This window comes from Aspergillus brasiliensis (genome assembly GCF_001889945.1).
Source record: "Aspergillus brasiliensis CBS 101740 unplaced genomic scaffold ASPBRscaffold_6, whole genome shotgun sequence".
NCBI classification, from domain to species: Eukaryota; Fungi; Ascomycota; class Eurotiomycetes; order Eurotiales; family Aspergillaceae; genus Aspergillus; species Aspergillus brasiliensis.
The window spans coordinates 856,660-870,986 of record NW_027137447.1 but is presented as its reverse complement, the minus strand read 5'-3'; the positions used below and the strand labels follow the sequence as shown (position 1 = coordinate 870,986).

At 51.3% G+C, this 14,327-nt stretch overlaps 7 protein-coding genes across 7 annotated transcripts; 2 read left to right on the top strand and 5 right to left on the bottom strand.

Moving 5' to 3' along the window:
* Positions 1-372: 372 nt before the first annotated feature.
* On the bottom strand, positions 373-2,627 carry ASPBRDRAFT_152503 (uncharacterized protein). Its single transcript, XM_067619348.1, has 5 exons — positions 2,220-2,627; positions 2,095-2,155; positions 1,809-2,041; positions 913-1,755; positions 373-852 (listed from the first exon to the last, which is right to left on the bottom strand). Exons 1-5 carry the CDS (start codon positions 2,296-2,298, stop codon positions 470-472), a joined length of 1,599 nt encoding a protein of 532 aa, XP_067479075.1. The 5' UTR covers positions 2,299-2,627; the 3' UTR covers positions 373-469.
* A 132-nt stretch (positions 2,628-2,759) lies between these two features.
* On the top strand, positions 2,760-4,266 carry ASPBRDRAFT_126295 (cytochrome P450; the record flags this gene model as incomplete). The annotated part of the gene is made up of 2 exons (XM_067617857.1): positions 2,760-3,709; positions 3,768-4,266. 2 exons carry the CDS (start codon positions 2,760-2,762, stop codon positions 4,264-4,266), a joined length of 1,449 nt encoding a protein of 482 aa, XP_067479074.1.
* An 88-nt stretch (positions 4,267-4,354) lies between these two features.
* On the bottom strand, positions 4,355-5,166 carry ASPBRDRAFT_125412 (uncharacterized protein; the record flags this gene model as incomplete). Its single annotated transcript, XM_067617789.1, has 2 exons — positions 4,355-4,661; positions 4,718-5,166. The coding sequence occupies 2 exons, from the start codon at positions 5,164-5,166 to the stop codon at positions 4,355-4,357; spliced, it is 756 nt and encodes a 251-aa protein (XP_067479073.1).
* A 932-nt stretch (positions 5,167-6,098) lies between these two features.
* Positions 6,099-7,924, bottom strand: ASPBRDRAFT_43196 (nitronate monooxygenase). Its single transcript, XM_067624945.1, has 4 exons — positions 7,709-7,924; positions 7,348-7,609; positions 6,779-7,280; positions 6,099-6,730 (listed from the first exon to the last, which is right to left on the bottom strand). Exons 1-4 carry the CDS (start codon positions 7,719-7,721, stop codon positions 6,440-6,442), a joined length of 1,068 nt encoding a protein of 355 aa, XP_067479072.1. The 5' UTR covers positions 7,722-7,924; the 3' UTR covers positions 6,099-6,439.
* Positions 7,925-8,707: 783 nt separating this feature from the next.
* Positions 8,708-10,218, top strand: ASPBRDRAFT_55098 (folic acid synthesis protein; the record flags this gene model as incomplete). The annotated part of the gene is made up of 3 exons (XM_067627338.1): positions 8,708-8,905; positions 8,956-9,164; positions 9,231-10,218. The coding sequence occupies 3 exons, from the start codon at positions 8,708-8,710 to the stop codon at positions 10,216-10,218; spliced, it is 1,395 nt and encodes a 464-aa protein (XP_067479071.1).
* A 610-nt stretch (positions 10,219-10,828) lies between these two features.
* On the bottom strand, positions 10,829-11,575 carry ASPBRDRAFT_55097 (uncharacterized protein; the record flags this gene model as incomplete). The annotated part of the gene is made up of 1 exon (XM_067627337.1): positions 10,829-11,575. One exon carries the CDS (start codon positions 11,573-11,575, stop codon positions 10,829-10,831), a length of 747 nt encoding a protein of 248 aa, XP_067479070.1.
* Positions 11,576-12,212: 637 nt separating this feature from the next.
* ASPBRDRAFT_55096 (ADP-ribosylation factor GTPase-activating protein) lies at positions 12,213-13,967 on the bottom strand (the record flags this gene model as incomplete). The annotated part of the gene is made up of 6 exons (XM_067627336.1): positions 12,213-12,241; positions 12,295-12,612; positions 12,671-13,368; positions 13,430-13,613; positions 13,676-13,811; positions 13,902-13,967. 6 exons carry the CDS (start codon positions 13,965-13,967, stop codon positions 12,213-12,215), a joined length of 1,431 nt encoding a protein of 476 aa, XP_067479069.1.
* Between the last annotated feature and the right edge of the window lie 360 nt (positions 13,968-14,327).

The following is a 14,327-nucleotide window of genomic DNA, read 5'->3' as shown; positions in this document are numbered from 1 at the left end:
TTTCAAATTCTCAATTATGCGAGATGTGTAGTAGTGGATGGAATTAGTGGTCTCTGTTAACAGGATTATTTCCGTGTGAGATGTGCGGTTTGGATGTTCAGGTGGTGCTTGGTATGGTGATTCATGCTTGTGATGTTCATGCTGCTACTGAATGGATATATATTTAGCACCATTTTCGGCATCTTTCCGTGATCTGCGGTAAGCTCATGGGTCTCTTGGAATATTGCTTCCACTTCGTAGCAAGTAATTGCGGATATATAATTAGCGGGGGCAAATGACAGGTGTGTCGTTATGTAGAAAAACTTTCAGAAACTAGCCATTGGCGAATAGATTGAGACAGGTTAAGTATAAGCTCAAACTTTGATATCTATGCCACGGAATGATATTTTATCAACACTCTGCTAAGTAATACTAGTATTCATTCACATCATATCGCTTCATAAGTATATCGGAAAACAAGAACAATCCCTCAAGTATCTGACTTCAGCTTCTCCGAACACCTAGCACTCCCCTCCCCTACCTCTCCTACCTGCTCCACTCCATCTACAACCAATCCCTGCACATCAGCCGGTCCCTTGAACTGCTTCCGGGCCGTAGTGAACCACGTGAAAATGCTCAGCAACGCAATCAACCCGATCGCCGCACTGGTGTAGTTCATCGAGTCCGGAGTGACTGGTGCATCGGAAGGAAAATTGAAGGTAATGAATGCAAAGAACAAAAACAGAAATCCAAGACCGTGCAAGCCGAGCGATATAGGCAACGCGAAAGAGTAAGGGCCGTCGACTGGAGCGATATCATGGCCGAAGGTATATCCGAGAAGTCGAGCAAGAAGGACCAGTGCGTAGGAGACGTCTAGGAGAGTGACACTGTTAGCTCGGTTGTTAGTCTAGGGCCATTATGGGAACGTCTTACAGAATCCCGTGGTCGCGATGGACACAACGGTATTGAATCCAGTGACCGTCCCGAAATAAATCGAGTTGAAAGCCATTTGCACCACAACGGTGAACAGTATAGCATTTATCGGGATCTTTCTTCTCTTCTCCACCCGGGATAAGATCCCAGAAAACGGCATTCCCCGATCTCGTGCGAAGGCGAAGAGTGCTCGAGAGCCCTCGGCGACAAGACTCACTGAAGCTACCATCATAATTACTGTCATCAAACTGGTCATGAAGCAGGCACCGACTTTGCTTTGGGTTGAGTCGTAGAAGATCTGCAGTACGGGAACGCCGGTGGAGGAGTTCGCAGTAGCATCGATGTCGCCGATGCAGAAGCAGAGCGTCAACAGGAAAATGAATCCCGTCACAGCGCCCATACCAACAGACATGATCATGGCTTTGGGTGCATCTCGGGAGGCATGTGTCATTTCTTCTGTCATGTGGCTGGGGGTATCATAACAGCACATGCCGAAGAAGCTTTGAAGTATTCCCACCATTGTCGCCATTGCTGATCCGAAACCGGTCGTGTTCTGGAAATCCTGAAATACAAATGCAGCATCTTGTTTGTCTTTGTTGGTTGCTAGTAGAACTACGACGATGATGATGAACGAGCACACGTTCCACAGCAGGATAGCCCGGGATAGGCGGTTGAGCAGGTGCGGCATGAACGTATTGACCACGAGAGCCCAGATTGCGACTGCATATGTGACCAAGACTGTGTGCCATCGTTCAATCACATACTCGGGATATACCAGGTTTGCTTGTCCGAGGATGAAGTTGGCTGCGAATGAGTTGTTCGCAGAGCCCATGGCGAGGATACCTGTTCGACTGAGCACCATGATACCAAGATTATAGAAGCATACCGTGGCTTACCTGTTAGCATGAACCACCCTGTAATGTATGACATCTGACGAGCGATCTTTGGCGGTGCCAACAGAAAGACCCATGAATACTGCCCTCCTGCCACGGGCCACCTTGAGCACCATTCTGCCATGGATAGGGCAACCGCAAAGGTGATTACACACACGCCTATCCATCCGAAGAGCATCACCGGTGGACCACCGGCATCTACCCCGATAATGAATACACCACTCAGTGCACTCCAGCTATTCGTAGATGTCAGTCAATCGCTCGCCATGGTAGGGTTGGGTTGGACAACCAGGTAACAATACTGAAACTGAAGCCTATCATATCCAAGAGGCCAAACGACCGTCTAAATTCTGAACATGTAACACGTCAGTCATTGCACTATTGTTTCGATATTCACCCGGGAATAAGCCGCACCTTGCTGATAGCCCAAATGCTCGAGCGTGAGGTCTTCTTCGGTGCCATGGCCGAAGACATCTTTAGGTGTCACAGACATGGTGCCGGTGGTGGTATCTGTCCCTGAAGGGCCTCGAGGACGATGGAATTGACGACATATCTGCTATATATTCCATCGGGGCAGCATGATAAGCTTTTGTCGAGAATGTACCGTGTCAGTTGGCTGGCTTTGCAGCTGAACTTGCCAAGCAGTGCTTATCAGCGGATCGACCGGTGACATATCGACTCGAAGAGCGGCCATTGGCAGGCCACGCATCTTCAGTAAGGGGGCAATGGACCTATCAAAGTCATGGTCTCTATTGCTTTTTCGGACCCTCCGACATGCCTTCGAGCTGCATCTTTTGTGTGACTGAGCCAACAGCGCGATCGGAGCGTGACTCAGAACGTGACTCCGATTGTGATTAACTAACTAACTTGCGGGGTACCCAGTCCCTTGCTATATAACCTATCCATCACAATCAGTGCCCACCTGATTCGAGACTCGCTCTATTGACCCTCGTCATGTCTGAACTCGAGGAGTTACAAGGGTTAATAACCCGATCGCTAATATTGACAGTTCTCGCCATTGTCCTCTCCGTATACTCCAGATGCTTCTATCGCATCTACCTCCATCCTCTATCGTCGGTACCTGGTCCGAAGCTCGCTGCCTGCACTTCGCTATGGTTAGCATACCACACCTATATCGGCGACGAATGTACCGTGGTATATGATCTGCACCGCAAATACGGCCCTGTTTTACGAGTCGCTCCCAACGATGTCGACATCGCCGATAAAGACGCGTTGGAGCCGATTTATGTTGCTCGCGGCGGTTTCCCTAAAACTCCAGCATACTCCAAGTTCGACATTGACGGACACACTACGATCTTCTCCAGTCTGACTTTACCTGAGCGAGCAACTCGAGCCAAGGCCGTAGCGCCCCTCTTTTCTACAGCATCAATTCGCAGCTCCCAACAAGCCTTACGCGAGGTCTTCGATGACTTCGTGGCCCGACTGCAGGCTGAAGCACGCAACGGCAAACCAGTGAACGTACTCAATGTGACGCGTGCCATGGCGATTGATGCTGTCAGTACATATCTGTTTCACGAGAGGTACGGCGCCATCACGGAGAAGTCGGAGTCCATGTCGGCGTCGCCGTTTGTGGATTCCTTCGCTGGAGTTGGTGCCTTCTTCAACATTGTGCCGGGGAAGATGGGAGATTTTGTCACGGGGGTCATCGAGCGTTGGAGCACGACCAAGAATGTGAAGAAATCGCACGGACTGATTGACCAATACACCAGACGGCTTGTCCAAACAGCGATACCGAAAAGTGGAAGCTATCAGAGCCGTCTGTTGGAGAAGTCGACCCCAGAACAGTCACGGATTGAGCTCAAAGACGTATGCTTTGCAGGAACTGATTCCACGGGAATGAACACCGCAACGATCATGTGGTGCCTGGCAAAGCAACCAGAAATGTGAGTAGTAATAATGGCAACATTGTATACCAACCTTACTAAGTGGATGTTCTTGCAGTTATGATCGTCTCAGGCAGGCCGTCCTGGAGAGTATCGAAAACAACGAGGATCCAACTGCGTGCGCGTACTTGCGCGGCGTCGTCCGGGAAGGCCTTCGGCTTTCCTGGGCCAATCCAATTCGCCTACCTCGAACGGTTCCAACTGGAGGTTGGTGGTATCGTGACTACTACTTCCCGGCCGGTACGAGTGTTGGCGTTGCGGCCTTTCAGCTGCACCAAGATAGCGGTGTGTTCCCTGAGCCGCATCGTTTCCTCCCCGAACGGTGGGATAACGCGAACGACGAAATGCTCGCGGCATTCTTTGCATTTGGCAAAGGCACCAGAGCATGCATCGCGCAATCGTTGGCAATGTATGAAGTCACCATGGCTATTTTCACAGTGGTCAAAGCAGATGTGCTGCGTGGAGCAACAATTGTTCGGGACCGGATCGAGATGAAAGAATGGTTCAATTCCAAAGTCAAAGGACAGGAGATTCTGATACAGTTCGCCGGAAATTGAAGCGCAGACACCCAGAAGGATATGAAACAGATAGCCATGAACAAATGCTCGAGATAGCGCCGATGACATGACGTGCAAGATAGATACCTTAAAAGTCATCTTTAGAGAAATCAATATCCTTACCATCCAACCACTCTGCCATTTCCTTATATACCATGTCACGCTCTTTGCCAAACAACTGGGGTAGGTTCTGCTTAATCGGATAGCCTAACCGGCGCATACCATAAGCTAGAAACTGGTAGCCCTTGGGCTCCTTTGCTAAAGCCTCATGATCAATATGTGGTGGTCGAGTCGCGTCCACTGGCACAAGCTTGTCCTTCTCATAGATTGGATGATTGCAGAAAATTTTCCATCCCTGTGGCTGCTTCTTCAAGAAAAACCCAAAGCGACAATCACTGAAACAAATTACGTTAATAGGTTCATATCAGAGATGGGTATGGGAGAGACCTACCAATCACTATCCCATTCGATCCCATTCTCATCCGCAAACCGCCAGGAAATCGTAACCTTCATCTTATCGATCGCTCGATCACCCTTGATATCTACTGCATGGCCCAGAACCCGATGGCAAATGAAATCACCCTTAGCCCACCCTTCAGCCCAAGTGTCAATAGCCTTGTCTCGATAGTTTTGCTGCCAGCTGATATTGATAAATGCCTCGGGATCGAATAACTCCCTGAGATCCGACCACTCGCAAGCATCACGGCGGAGGGGCCAGCCTTCGCATATCTCGCGGATTTTGAATCGCTCCAGGGTAGAAGCGTCGTCGGTATTGTATGTGAGTCGATTGGATGCAGAAGGGGGCTCTGCACCCAGACTGTAGTCGCCTTTGTCGGGCACTTTAAAATGTGCTGGCTTCCCAGTGGAGGGGATTTTGTCCGATTGGCCGATGCCGCTCATTGTACTTGTCTGTTCTGCGTTTTGCGAGGGGGTATAGTATAGTGTATGACGCTTTCCTGGTAATGGAGGTATCATGAGGATTTGGACGAGACCTAGATATAAATAGAGCCTCAGATTTGACTTCAGGTAACTTTGTATGACCTAATGTTATGTGCCTTGGATGTGTAGGTTAAACAGACCCAGCGCCGCAAATTGGTCGACAAACCTGGCATGCGGTCGCCCAAAACTGGTTATGATAAAGCTCAGACAGGACGCTTCAAGATTCAACTGGCAGCTGGATTATACTTTTGTCATGGAGCCGCTTCCCTTCCATGGTGTGGATCTGGGAAGCGGCTGTCATACCGGGTTTCCTTGGGTTGCCGAGCTGCTTACAAGGTGGTACCTGAAGATTGGACTTGGGGATCGGGCCATCGCAAGGAGAAATTCTTTCCAAAGGTAGAGTAGAGTATAATTAGTCTAAGAATCGTGTAGGTCCCAGACTCCCAGGAGTGTCGGATATGTTAGATGGTGACTGGTAGTGGTGGTACTAGTAAAAGTAAGACCCGCTCTCCCCACATGACGGCCTGATGAGCTTAGATCAACTTCATTACGTAGAGCACTTAGTACTTAGAGAGGCACTCCTAGTAGACTCCAACATTCCTCAACCTCATCGACGAAAAGTACAATCAGCTTGACTCCATTCGAGGATACTCGCTTGTCAAACTTTAATATTGGGCATTCACTCAGCATAACAGAAATATGCTAAAAGCCAACCCTCACACCAAAGGATCTCAACTGTTTCGCATCACAACACATGTGCAACATCGAATCCATATGTCGTACGCCAAAATCTACTTCAGGGTCTCTCAGGTATTTATGTGGTGGGTACTTGTATTTCCGTCTGGGGTGATGGACGTCGAGATCGTCTATGTTGCTAGGAGTAGGATGACAGGTGCAGAGGCTGTCTATGGGTAGGTATTGTGAGGAGTCATGTCCTTTCCTGGGATAACGCGACGGATCACTACGAGAAGGGCGGAAGGTTTAGGATGAATACTCTAGAATGATGGGATTTAGTAGTATTCGTCTTATTCTTGATGGTATAGTTTGACGTGAATGAGAGCATTAGGTACCCATTGGTTATGAAATTTCAGATCTTATAGTATAGCCAGGTGAGAATAAGTATCGCCAAAACAGTTCCACAGGTATTCGGTAGAAGCATGAGAGAATCATGAGCAGTTAGCTGTCTTGAGCTGACATTGACAATATGCATGCAAATGGTATCTTGTTTACAAAATTACAACTTGGCCAACATCTTGTTGCCCTTCTGCAACAGAACAGCAGCATCGTCCACAAGCTCATCAACAATAGCCTTGGCAGACTTCTTTTCGTTTACAACGGCAGCAACCTTGCCCATCAGGAAGGGACGGGCATTCTCGAGAGTCTCGTCATCAACATCATCAGGAAGGTTCTCCATGTCATGCTCGGCCGGGATAATTCCCTGGGAAGTGAGCTTCTTGATCTCGTCTTGACGGTTCTCCTCCCAGTTCTTGATGTACTCGTTGTTACGGACACGGAGCGGGCGACCCTAAACACGTTAGAACATCAGGCATAAATAGTGTCGGGCTGCACTTACCGTGAAAATAATAGTGCGGATTGTGTCGTCGAAGCCAGCGGTACGGACAGCCTCCTGGTGAGCCTTGGGGGCACCGGCCTCATCAGCCAGGATGAAACGGGTACCAATCCACACGGCCGAAGCACCAAGCATCAAGGCCGCAGCCACCGAGTTGCCATTGTACAATCCACCGGCAGCAACCACCTGCACGGGCAGACCGGTCAGGGGACTCTTCTTGCCCTGGCACAGCTTGGCCACGGTAGGAATGAGGATGGTGGTAGGAACATCGCCAGTATGACCACCACCTTCACCACCCTGAGCACAAATGATATCCGCGCCGGCATCGAGGGCCTTCTGGACGTGCTTGGGGTGACCGATCATGTTCATGTACAGGATGCCTGCAGCATGGATCCTGTCGACGACAGCCTTGGGGGGGATACCGACGGCAGAGACGAAGAGCTTAGCGCCGCTTTCGATGATGATATCCACGAGTTCGTTGAGCTTTCCCTTGGTGTAGTCGTAGCTGAGGCGCAGAAAGCGCATTAGTATCTCGGGTTTCCGTTTGTCATACAATCACATGGGTGTCTCACTTGGTCTTGCGGGCGCTTCCACCAACCTGGGGGAGCAGCAAATCAACACCAAAGGGAGCATTCTTGTCATTCAAGAAGCTCTTGAGCTCTGCAATCTGCTCACGGAGCATGTCGGGGGTGTATCCAACACCTCCAATAACTCCCAGACCACCGGCGTTGGTGACCGCGGCGGCCAACTTGGGGCCGGCGGCCACGTTCATACCCGCCAGGAAGACGGGGTGGTTGATCTTGAGTAGATCAGTGAGGGTCGTACGGATTTTCTCTAGCGATAGATAATGCCATCAGCATTCGGGTACCCTAGGAGTACCAGCACACTGTATAGGTACTGTGCTTGAAAAAAGGCGGTGGCGAGGGAACTTACGCGGAGAAGCCATCTTTGTGTATATGAAGTGGAGGTAGAAAGGGTGACAGGTGGATCAAAGACCAAAGATTAGGTACGAAGTAATGATATGTCAGTTAGCAAGTAAACAAGGGATGCGGAGATTAAGGGTATCCAAGCGGGCAGTTATAAGTTGAGCAGTCTGTCTGCAGGCCGTGAGGAGCCGAGGACAATGAATGACCAGCATGAGCCTCGGTCCAGGGCGTGTGATGGATCAGGCTATTGAAGGCTGGCTTACCCCGAACTTCCCTGCCGAACCACCTGACTCCCGCTGCGGGGTTACCCGCCTTTCCCTTTTTGATTACAGTGGCTGGTGAATGTGGCTAGTGGCTAGTGAATAGTAGAGTAATCTTAACACCTCAGGCTGTCACAGCCGGAGTCAGGTGACGGGAGTAGCACGGCCCGCACATGACGTATTTTCATTCCGGATTCGCTGTAGATCTCGCCTCGCACTTCGTTTCTGAGCTCCGTGGCTGCTGCAGAAAGTATGAGACTCAGGCCAACGGTGACCTGGCATAGCAATGCTGTCGCCCTGACATCAGCTGTCCGCGGTTGTCGGTTTCCCAGCACAAGCCTGCTGCATTCTCAGCCATGTAGAGGCGGATTATTCCCTAGCAGATCATTTGGCAGTTTGGTCGCAAGGCAGGTCTTTTTATGATAAGTTTAGAGGTATCACAGTCTAACCTTCTATAGAAAGTCATCTGTATCTGGTATGATTCCTCTTAGGTTCAATTGGTACACGTGCTCGTTATATCCTGTTATCGGTCACTGTCCTATCCTTGGACGACATGACCTCTTGAGCTTCGCGTGCTATAGCTCTAGAGCTGGGCTAACTCACTATCAGAGCCATTGCACATCAATTGTCTCAATAGAGGCACGTTGAGCGGCATCAATTCAAAGAGACCCAGCCATGAAATCATAAAGCCACTGTCTCACACTCGCAAGCTTACAACGAGCCGAGCACATCTATTTATCCCCAGCATGGATCGAGTACATCCCTCCACCCATCGTGCCTTCATTGCCTTTGGCAGCAATGTCGGAGACCGCATTGATATGATCGAGGCCGCTTGCCGCGAGATGGAGCGCACCAACATCCGTATCAAGCGGACGAGCTCCCTCTTCGAGACAGCTCCGATGTACGTCCTCGACCAGGATCCCTTCATCAACGGAGTGTGCGAGGTATGTCCCAAGCCCAAAAGCCAAACATTTCCAATCCTAACCTCCAGCAGGTTGAAACCAGCCTATCCCCCATGGAACTACTCGACACTCTGCAAGCCATCGAATTGGGCCTAGGCCGGAAGAAGCTCATCGACAAAGGACCACGCTCCATCGACCTGGACATCCTCCTTTACGACGAGCAGATCTTCACGCACGAGCGTCTCGACATCCCTCACAAACTGATGCTCGAGCGCGACTTTGTCCTGCGACCCCTATGCCAGTACGTCCCTCCCCCTCCTCCCATCTACCAAAACCACCAACCAACACCACTAACCACAACCCACAGACTAATCCCTCACGAACGCCCTCCCTTCCTAGGCCACTCGCAAAGCTACCTCAACCACCTGAAAACCCTCCCACCGCCATCCCCAACCCCCCACACAACAACCCCGATATCCCCCCTCTTCCCCCCAATCCATAGCACCAACCCCTCGCGCCCAACCCACATAATGGCGATCCTAAACCTAACCCCAGACTCCTTCTCGGACGGCGGCACCCACTCCCCCACCGACCTCAACACCCTAACCACAACCGTCCACAACATGATCCGCTCCGGGGCTACCATAATCGACATCGGCGGCGAAAGCACCCGCCCGGGCTCCGTCCCCGTCAGCGAATCCGAAGAACTATCCCGCGTGATCCCCGCAATCCGGCACATCCGCACCACCATCCCGGAGGCATCCAAAATCGCCATCAGCATCGACACGTACCGGGCACGCGTCGCCGAAGAGGCCTGCGCCGCCGGCGCAGACATCATCAACGACGTCTCAGCCGGTCTCCTCGACCCGGAAATGCTGCCCACCATGGCTCGGACCGGCAAATCCGTCATATTGATGCACATGCGCGGCACGCCCGCCACGATGACCAAGCTAACGGACTACCCCAATGGGATTATTCAAGACGTTGGCACTGAACTCCTAGAACGGGTAGCAGCCGCCGAAGCAGCGGGGATAAGACGGTGGAGGATGATTCTCGACCCCGGGTTAGGGTTCGCGAAGAACGAGCCACATGATTTGACAATTCTGAGGGAGTTGGGGACACTGAGGACGGGGATTGAGGGATTGGAGTATTTCCCGTGGTTGATGGGACCGAGTCGGAAGAGGTTCGTGGGGAGGTTGACGGGGGTTAAGGAGGCCAAGGATAGGACTTGGGGCACGGCGGCGACGGTGACGGCGAGTGTTGCGGGAGGTGCGGATATTGTGAGGGTGCATGATGTTAAGGAGATGTGGCAGGTTGGGAGGGTGGCGGATGCGATTTATAGGGGAATTACTTGATGGGAATGTGGAGATGTTGAGGAGGTGAAAAAGTGCGGATTCTGTGTTTTGTATATTCAACTATAATATTGCAGGTGGGATGGAGATATGTAGTACTGTGTACAGGAAGGAGAGGACTGGCGCATTGGATTTCAACCCAGCATGTTTGGGCGTTGGGCAGGGTTCAACCCCGGGTTTTACTTATAGATAGTTAGTGACAGAATTGGGTCAATTAGCTTGTGACAATGAGTGTACAGTTGGTATATTGTCTGTTTCGGTAGCATCCACATCAATACTAAAAGCTATGAAAGGTAGGTGGATAGATGAAAGAGTCCTTGTTCAGCATTCTATTCTGGCAACGCTAGAGCAACGCTAGAGCAACGCAAAGCAAAGCAAAACAAAACAAAACAAGCATGAAAGAGTGTCATCCAACAAGCCAATACACGAGCCAACGTCCAAAAGCAAAAGAGTGAGCGAGGTGGGTATAACCCAGTCAAAACAAGAGCATCACCCAAAACCAAGGCTAAGACCAAGCCAACCTAAACTGAACCAAACACATCATCACAGTAGCATTCGGCAAACACAATCACCAAGTCACAAACCAACTACTCAAGAAACAGCCTCCAACCCATCACGAACTTCCCTCAGCAGCAGAAGCAAACGTCGGCTCCTCAGGTGCATCCCACTCCTCGACAGGAAAAAACCCACTAAGCACAACATAATCCCCGGCTTCGGTCCTACTCAGGGGCATCTCTTTGACCTTCTCCAACAGCTGAACTTTAATAAAATACCGATCCATCTTCAACGGCGGAAACGAATAGCTCTCCAGCGTATCCGAAGTATAAAAAGCCGTCTGATCATTCTCATTGATCCAAAACGGTTCCGTGATATTCCTGAGCCGGTTATACTTCTTCTGCTGTGACGGGGCCTGGCATTTCAAGAACTGTTCTTTGAGATCTGGATAGCGTTCCGGGCTGAGGTAGCCGATGACTGTCTCGCCAGCGTACGTGGGTTCGTTGGTGATGGGGTACTTGTAGTGTTTGACTGCGTAGGTTAGGCCTTCCTTATCGGAGACGTTGCCGATGGCGTGGTGCAGGTGGCCGCGGCCTTGGGGGCCGTGCTCGATCCACAGCCCGTGGCGGTACCACGGCCATGATCTGTCGTGGAAGTCTTCGGCGCCCGGGGGTACGTGGAACCAGACGTGGCTGATTTTCCAGGATGGGTAGGGGGCTCTTGGTTTGGGGTGCGTGGTAGATTCATCGGGTGGTTGTGGAGGAGGCGTGTTTGGACGGAAAGGGACTTCGGTCTGGATGGGGCCTCTTCTTTCAGTGTGGTAGGTGGTTCGTGTTTCGGTGTTGGAGGGGGTTTGTCCGGACATGGTTTTGGATGGCGTTTGGTGATGGTTAAGAATGGAGGTATGTAATTAGGATGTGCGAGAGGTAGGAATATTAGGGTGTTGAGGCTTTGTGGAGAAGAGTTGTTGAACATCTTCGAGAAGAAGAGGTTATATATGGTGGCATTGACTGAATAGAGATGGAAGGGAAGGTGCGCCTGTGCTGTACCGAGCAAGAGTAATATCTGCTCAACGATGTGACAAAGTACTTTGTAGTTTGCATGTGTAAAAGTCGGCTTTTCATTCACTAATTCAGTTCTAGTACTCGTAACCTACTAAGTTCAACGACGAATATACAAGGATTCAAAGCAGCCAAACATGTTCAGTGGAAGGCAATTAATGATTTAACTAACGCAGAAGAAGAGCATAGATGCGAGATACTGACCTGTACCGTTGGTTGAGTAAACGGAACCTGGCGCACCCAGCTATTCTATGTAACGGAAAGTACTGCGCCAGTCATGTTGTCGAATAGATTTGTTTATGAGGGTACTAATCAGGGGAATAGAAGACGGAGACAGAAACGCCACAGATGAAGGAGATCGAGGAGAAAGCTGGCTAACAAGGGTCAGGAGAAGCCGGAGGTAAGAATTGAAAGATTATCAGTGTGTTGTCGCGCACATATCTAGCTGTTCAGGTAGCTGCGTATAGCTCCTAAGTATCCTATTAGTAAGTGTCCGGCGTGAAGGCATGGGGAATTAACCGACCTTGCAGCTTAGTTGCGCCCTCCCCGACGAGCTGCGTCAGGTTCTCAAGGTCATCACCCGCGGTGATACCGAACCGACGCACAAAGTCCTTGGCAGCAGTTTCAAGATCACCGTAGGTATCATCAGCAACGGGAAGATCGTCCTCAGGACGTCCAAAGTAGGAGTTGCTCGAGATAGCCTGGGCGCCGTCGAATTGACGGAGACGCTCCTTGGCCTCGGCCTGGGCATTGGGGTCAAAGCGATCGCGTCCGAAGAACTCATCGGAGGAGATACCCTTCTGGCTACCGAAACGAGTCTTAGCCTGCTTCAACTCTTCCTCTGTAAACATTATTAGCCGTGACCCTAAGCACCATGTAGGATAGAATATTCAGCATACCATCAGCTGCAGACCGAGGGGCGACAGCACCGAAGCCCAACTTCTTCGGAGCAGCCGGCTTCGTGCTGACAGTCTGTCCGAATCCGAGTCTTCCAATTCCCATGCCAAGGCGCTCCACATCACCCGAACTGCGTTCTTGGGAATTCCTGCTAGGGCTGATAGGAGTGGGCGAAGCGATCGCCGTAGCAGCGGTGGTGGTCGCCTTGGCCTTAGCATCAGCCTCAGCCTGCTCGGCTTCAGGGTCGTAGCCCAGCTTCTCAATGCGCTCGGCCTCTTCCTTGGCCTTTCTCTCGGCCTCATCGAAATCAATGATTTCCGCGGCGCCGATCTTCTTAGCCCCCAGCTTGGGGGCTTTCTTGGCACCCAACACGCTGCCCTTCTTCGCAGTGGTGGTGGAGGGAGTCTTACGGACAGCAGCGCTGGCCCGGATAGCAGTAGGGGCAGGCGAAGAGCTGTCCTTGTCGGAGGCGGACAAAGGCGATTTGGAACGGGAGCCGTTTGCGCCGGAGTTCAGGAAGGGCGAGCTAGTGCGGCTGACAACCGGAGGGGTGCCGGTACGGGAAGGGGGGTTGCTGGGGCGCTTGATGGAGGGCTTGTCCCAGGAGGAAAAGAAGTCGTCATCCTCAGCGGCGGGGGTACTAGAGCCATTGGACGGAGTGCCAGCGGGGACGTCGGTAATCACAACCTCCCCGGGGTACCTATGCGTAACAAGAGGCAATTAGACGTGTAGGATATGCAAGAACACCCGGGACCACTAACTGTTCAGCATCCTGCGCGGCGCGTCTCTTGAGCTCCTCCTTGTACTTTACGGCGGCGTTGCAGGTGTACTTGACTTTGACGTCCTTGCTGGCGAGAGCGGCAGAACCGCCGTGCGATTGGAAGTACTTGGTAGCGGACTCGTTACCGCCGACCTTCATAACCCGCAGCTGTTCCCATTGCCACTCTGCATGTATCACATTAGCACGGACGGGCAGGGGATGTGTCAGGAGATGCGATGAAGCATACGGTCGAGGTTGGTGGAGCGGACGAAGGAGATGTGCACGCCCAGGTTACGGTGGTTGGCCGAGCAGTCAAGGCACAGGTAGATACCGAAAGGCACGGATGACCATGTTGGGTTCTTGGAGCCGCAATCGAAGCAGATCTGCGGAGGAGAAAGAAGCAAGAGTCAGAATGGCTGGCCGGAGGAATGATAGTGACAAGAATAATTCTGGGCGGGAGGGGCACTGCGCACCTTGTTTGCGGGCTTGAGTTTTAGCTTCTCAAAGATCTTCTGAGACTCCGTTTTGGAGGCACTCATGATGGTGGATTTAATATGATAGAAAGACCCGACGGAGAGGAAGAGAACGGGCCAGCAGGCGGAATAGGATTATGGCACACGAGAGGTCGGGGAGAGGGAGAGAGAGAGGGAGATCCGAAAAGGCGAGCGGGAGAGCGAACGTGGTCGGATTGGGATTGGAAGAGCCCCGTTTGTGACCCTGCCAGATTTGCAAGGATGATCCGGTATTTTTAAACTTCAGGTCTAGTTTTCGGGGGGTGGCACGTCTAGAACAGCGCTAGTGGCGAGAATATTCACATTGCCATTGCCATTGAGAATAAACTATAGACGGTTCTTTGAATGCTATCAGGATACTATATCTCATCAAATAACTCTATCTAC

Excerpts from the sequence above, each read along its gene's own strand:
- ASPBRDRAFT_152503 (XM_067619348.1), bottom strand. The coding sequence starts at position 2,298 with ATGTCTGTGACACCTAAAGATGTCTTCGGCCATGGCACCGAAGAAGAC. Across the intron at positions 2,042-2,094 it reads AGTTTCAGTATTGTTACCTG|CTGGAGTGCACTGAGTGGTG; the intron begins GTTGTCCAACCC and ends ATCTACGAATAG. Across the intron at positions 1,756-1,808 it reads AGGGTGGTTCATGCTAACAG|GTATCCTCGCCATGGGCTCT; the intron begins GTAAGCCACGGT and ends TCAGTCGAACAG.
- ASPBRDRAFT_43196 (XM_067624945.1), bottom strand. Across the intron at positions 7,281-7,347 it reads GGAAGCGCCCGCAAGACCAA|CTACGACTACACCAAGGGAA; the intron begins GTGAGACACCCA and ends TCTGCGCCTCAG. Across the intron at positions 6,731-6,778 it reads TCCGCACTATTATTTTCACG|GGTCGCCCGCTCCGTGTCCG; the intron begins GTAAGTGCAGCC and ends TAACGTGTTTAG.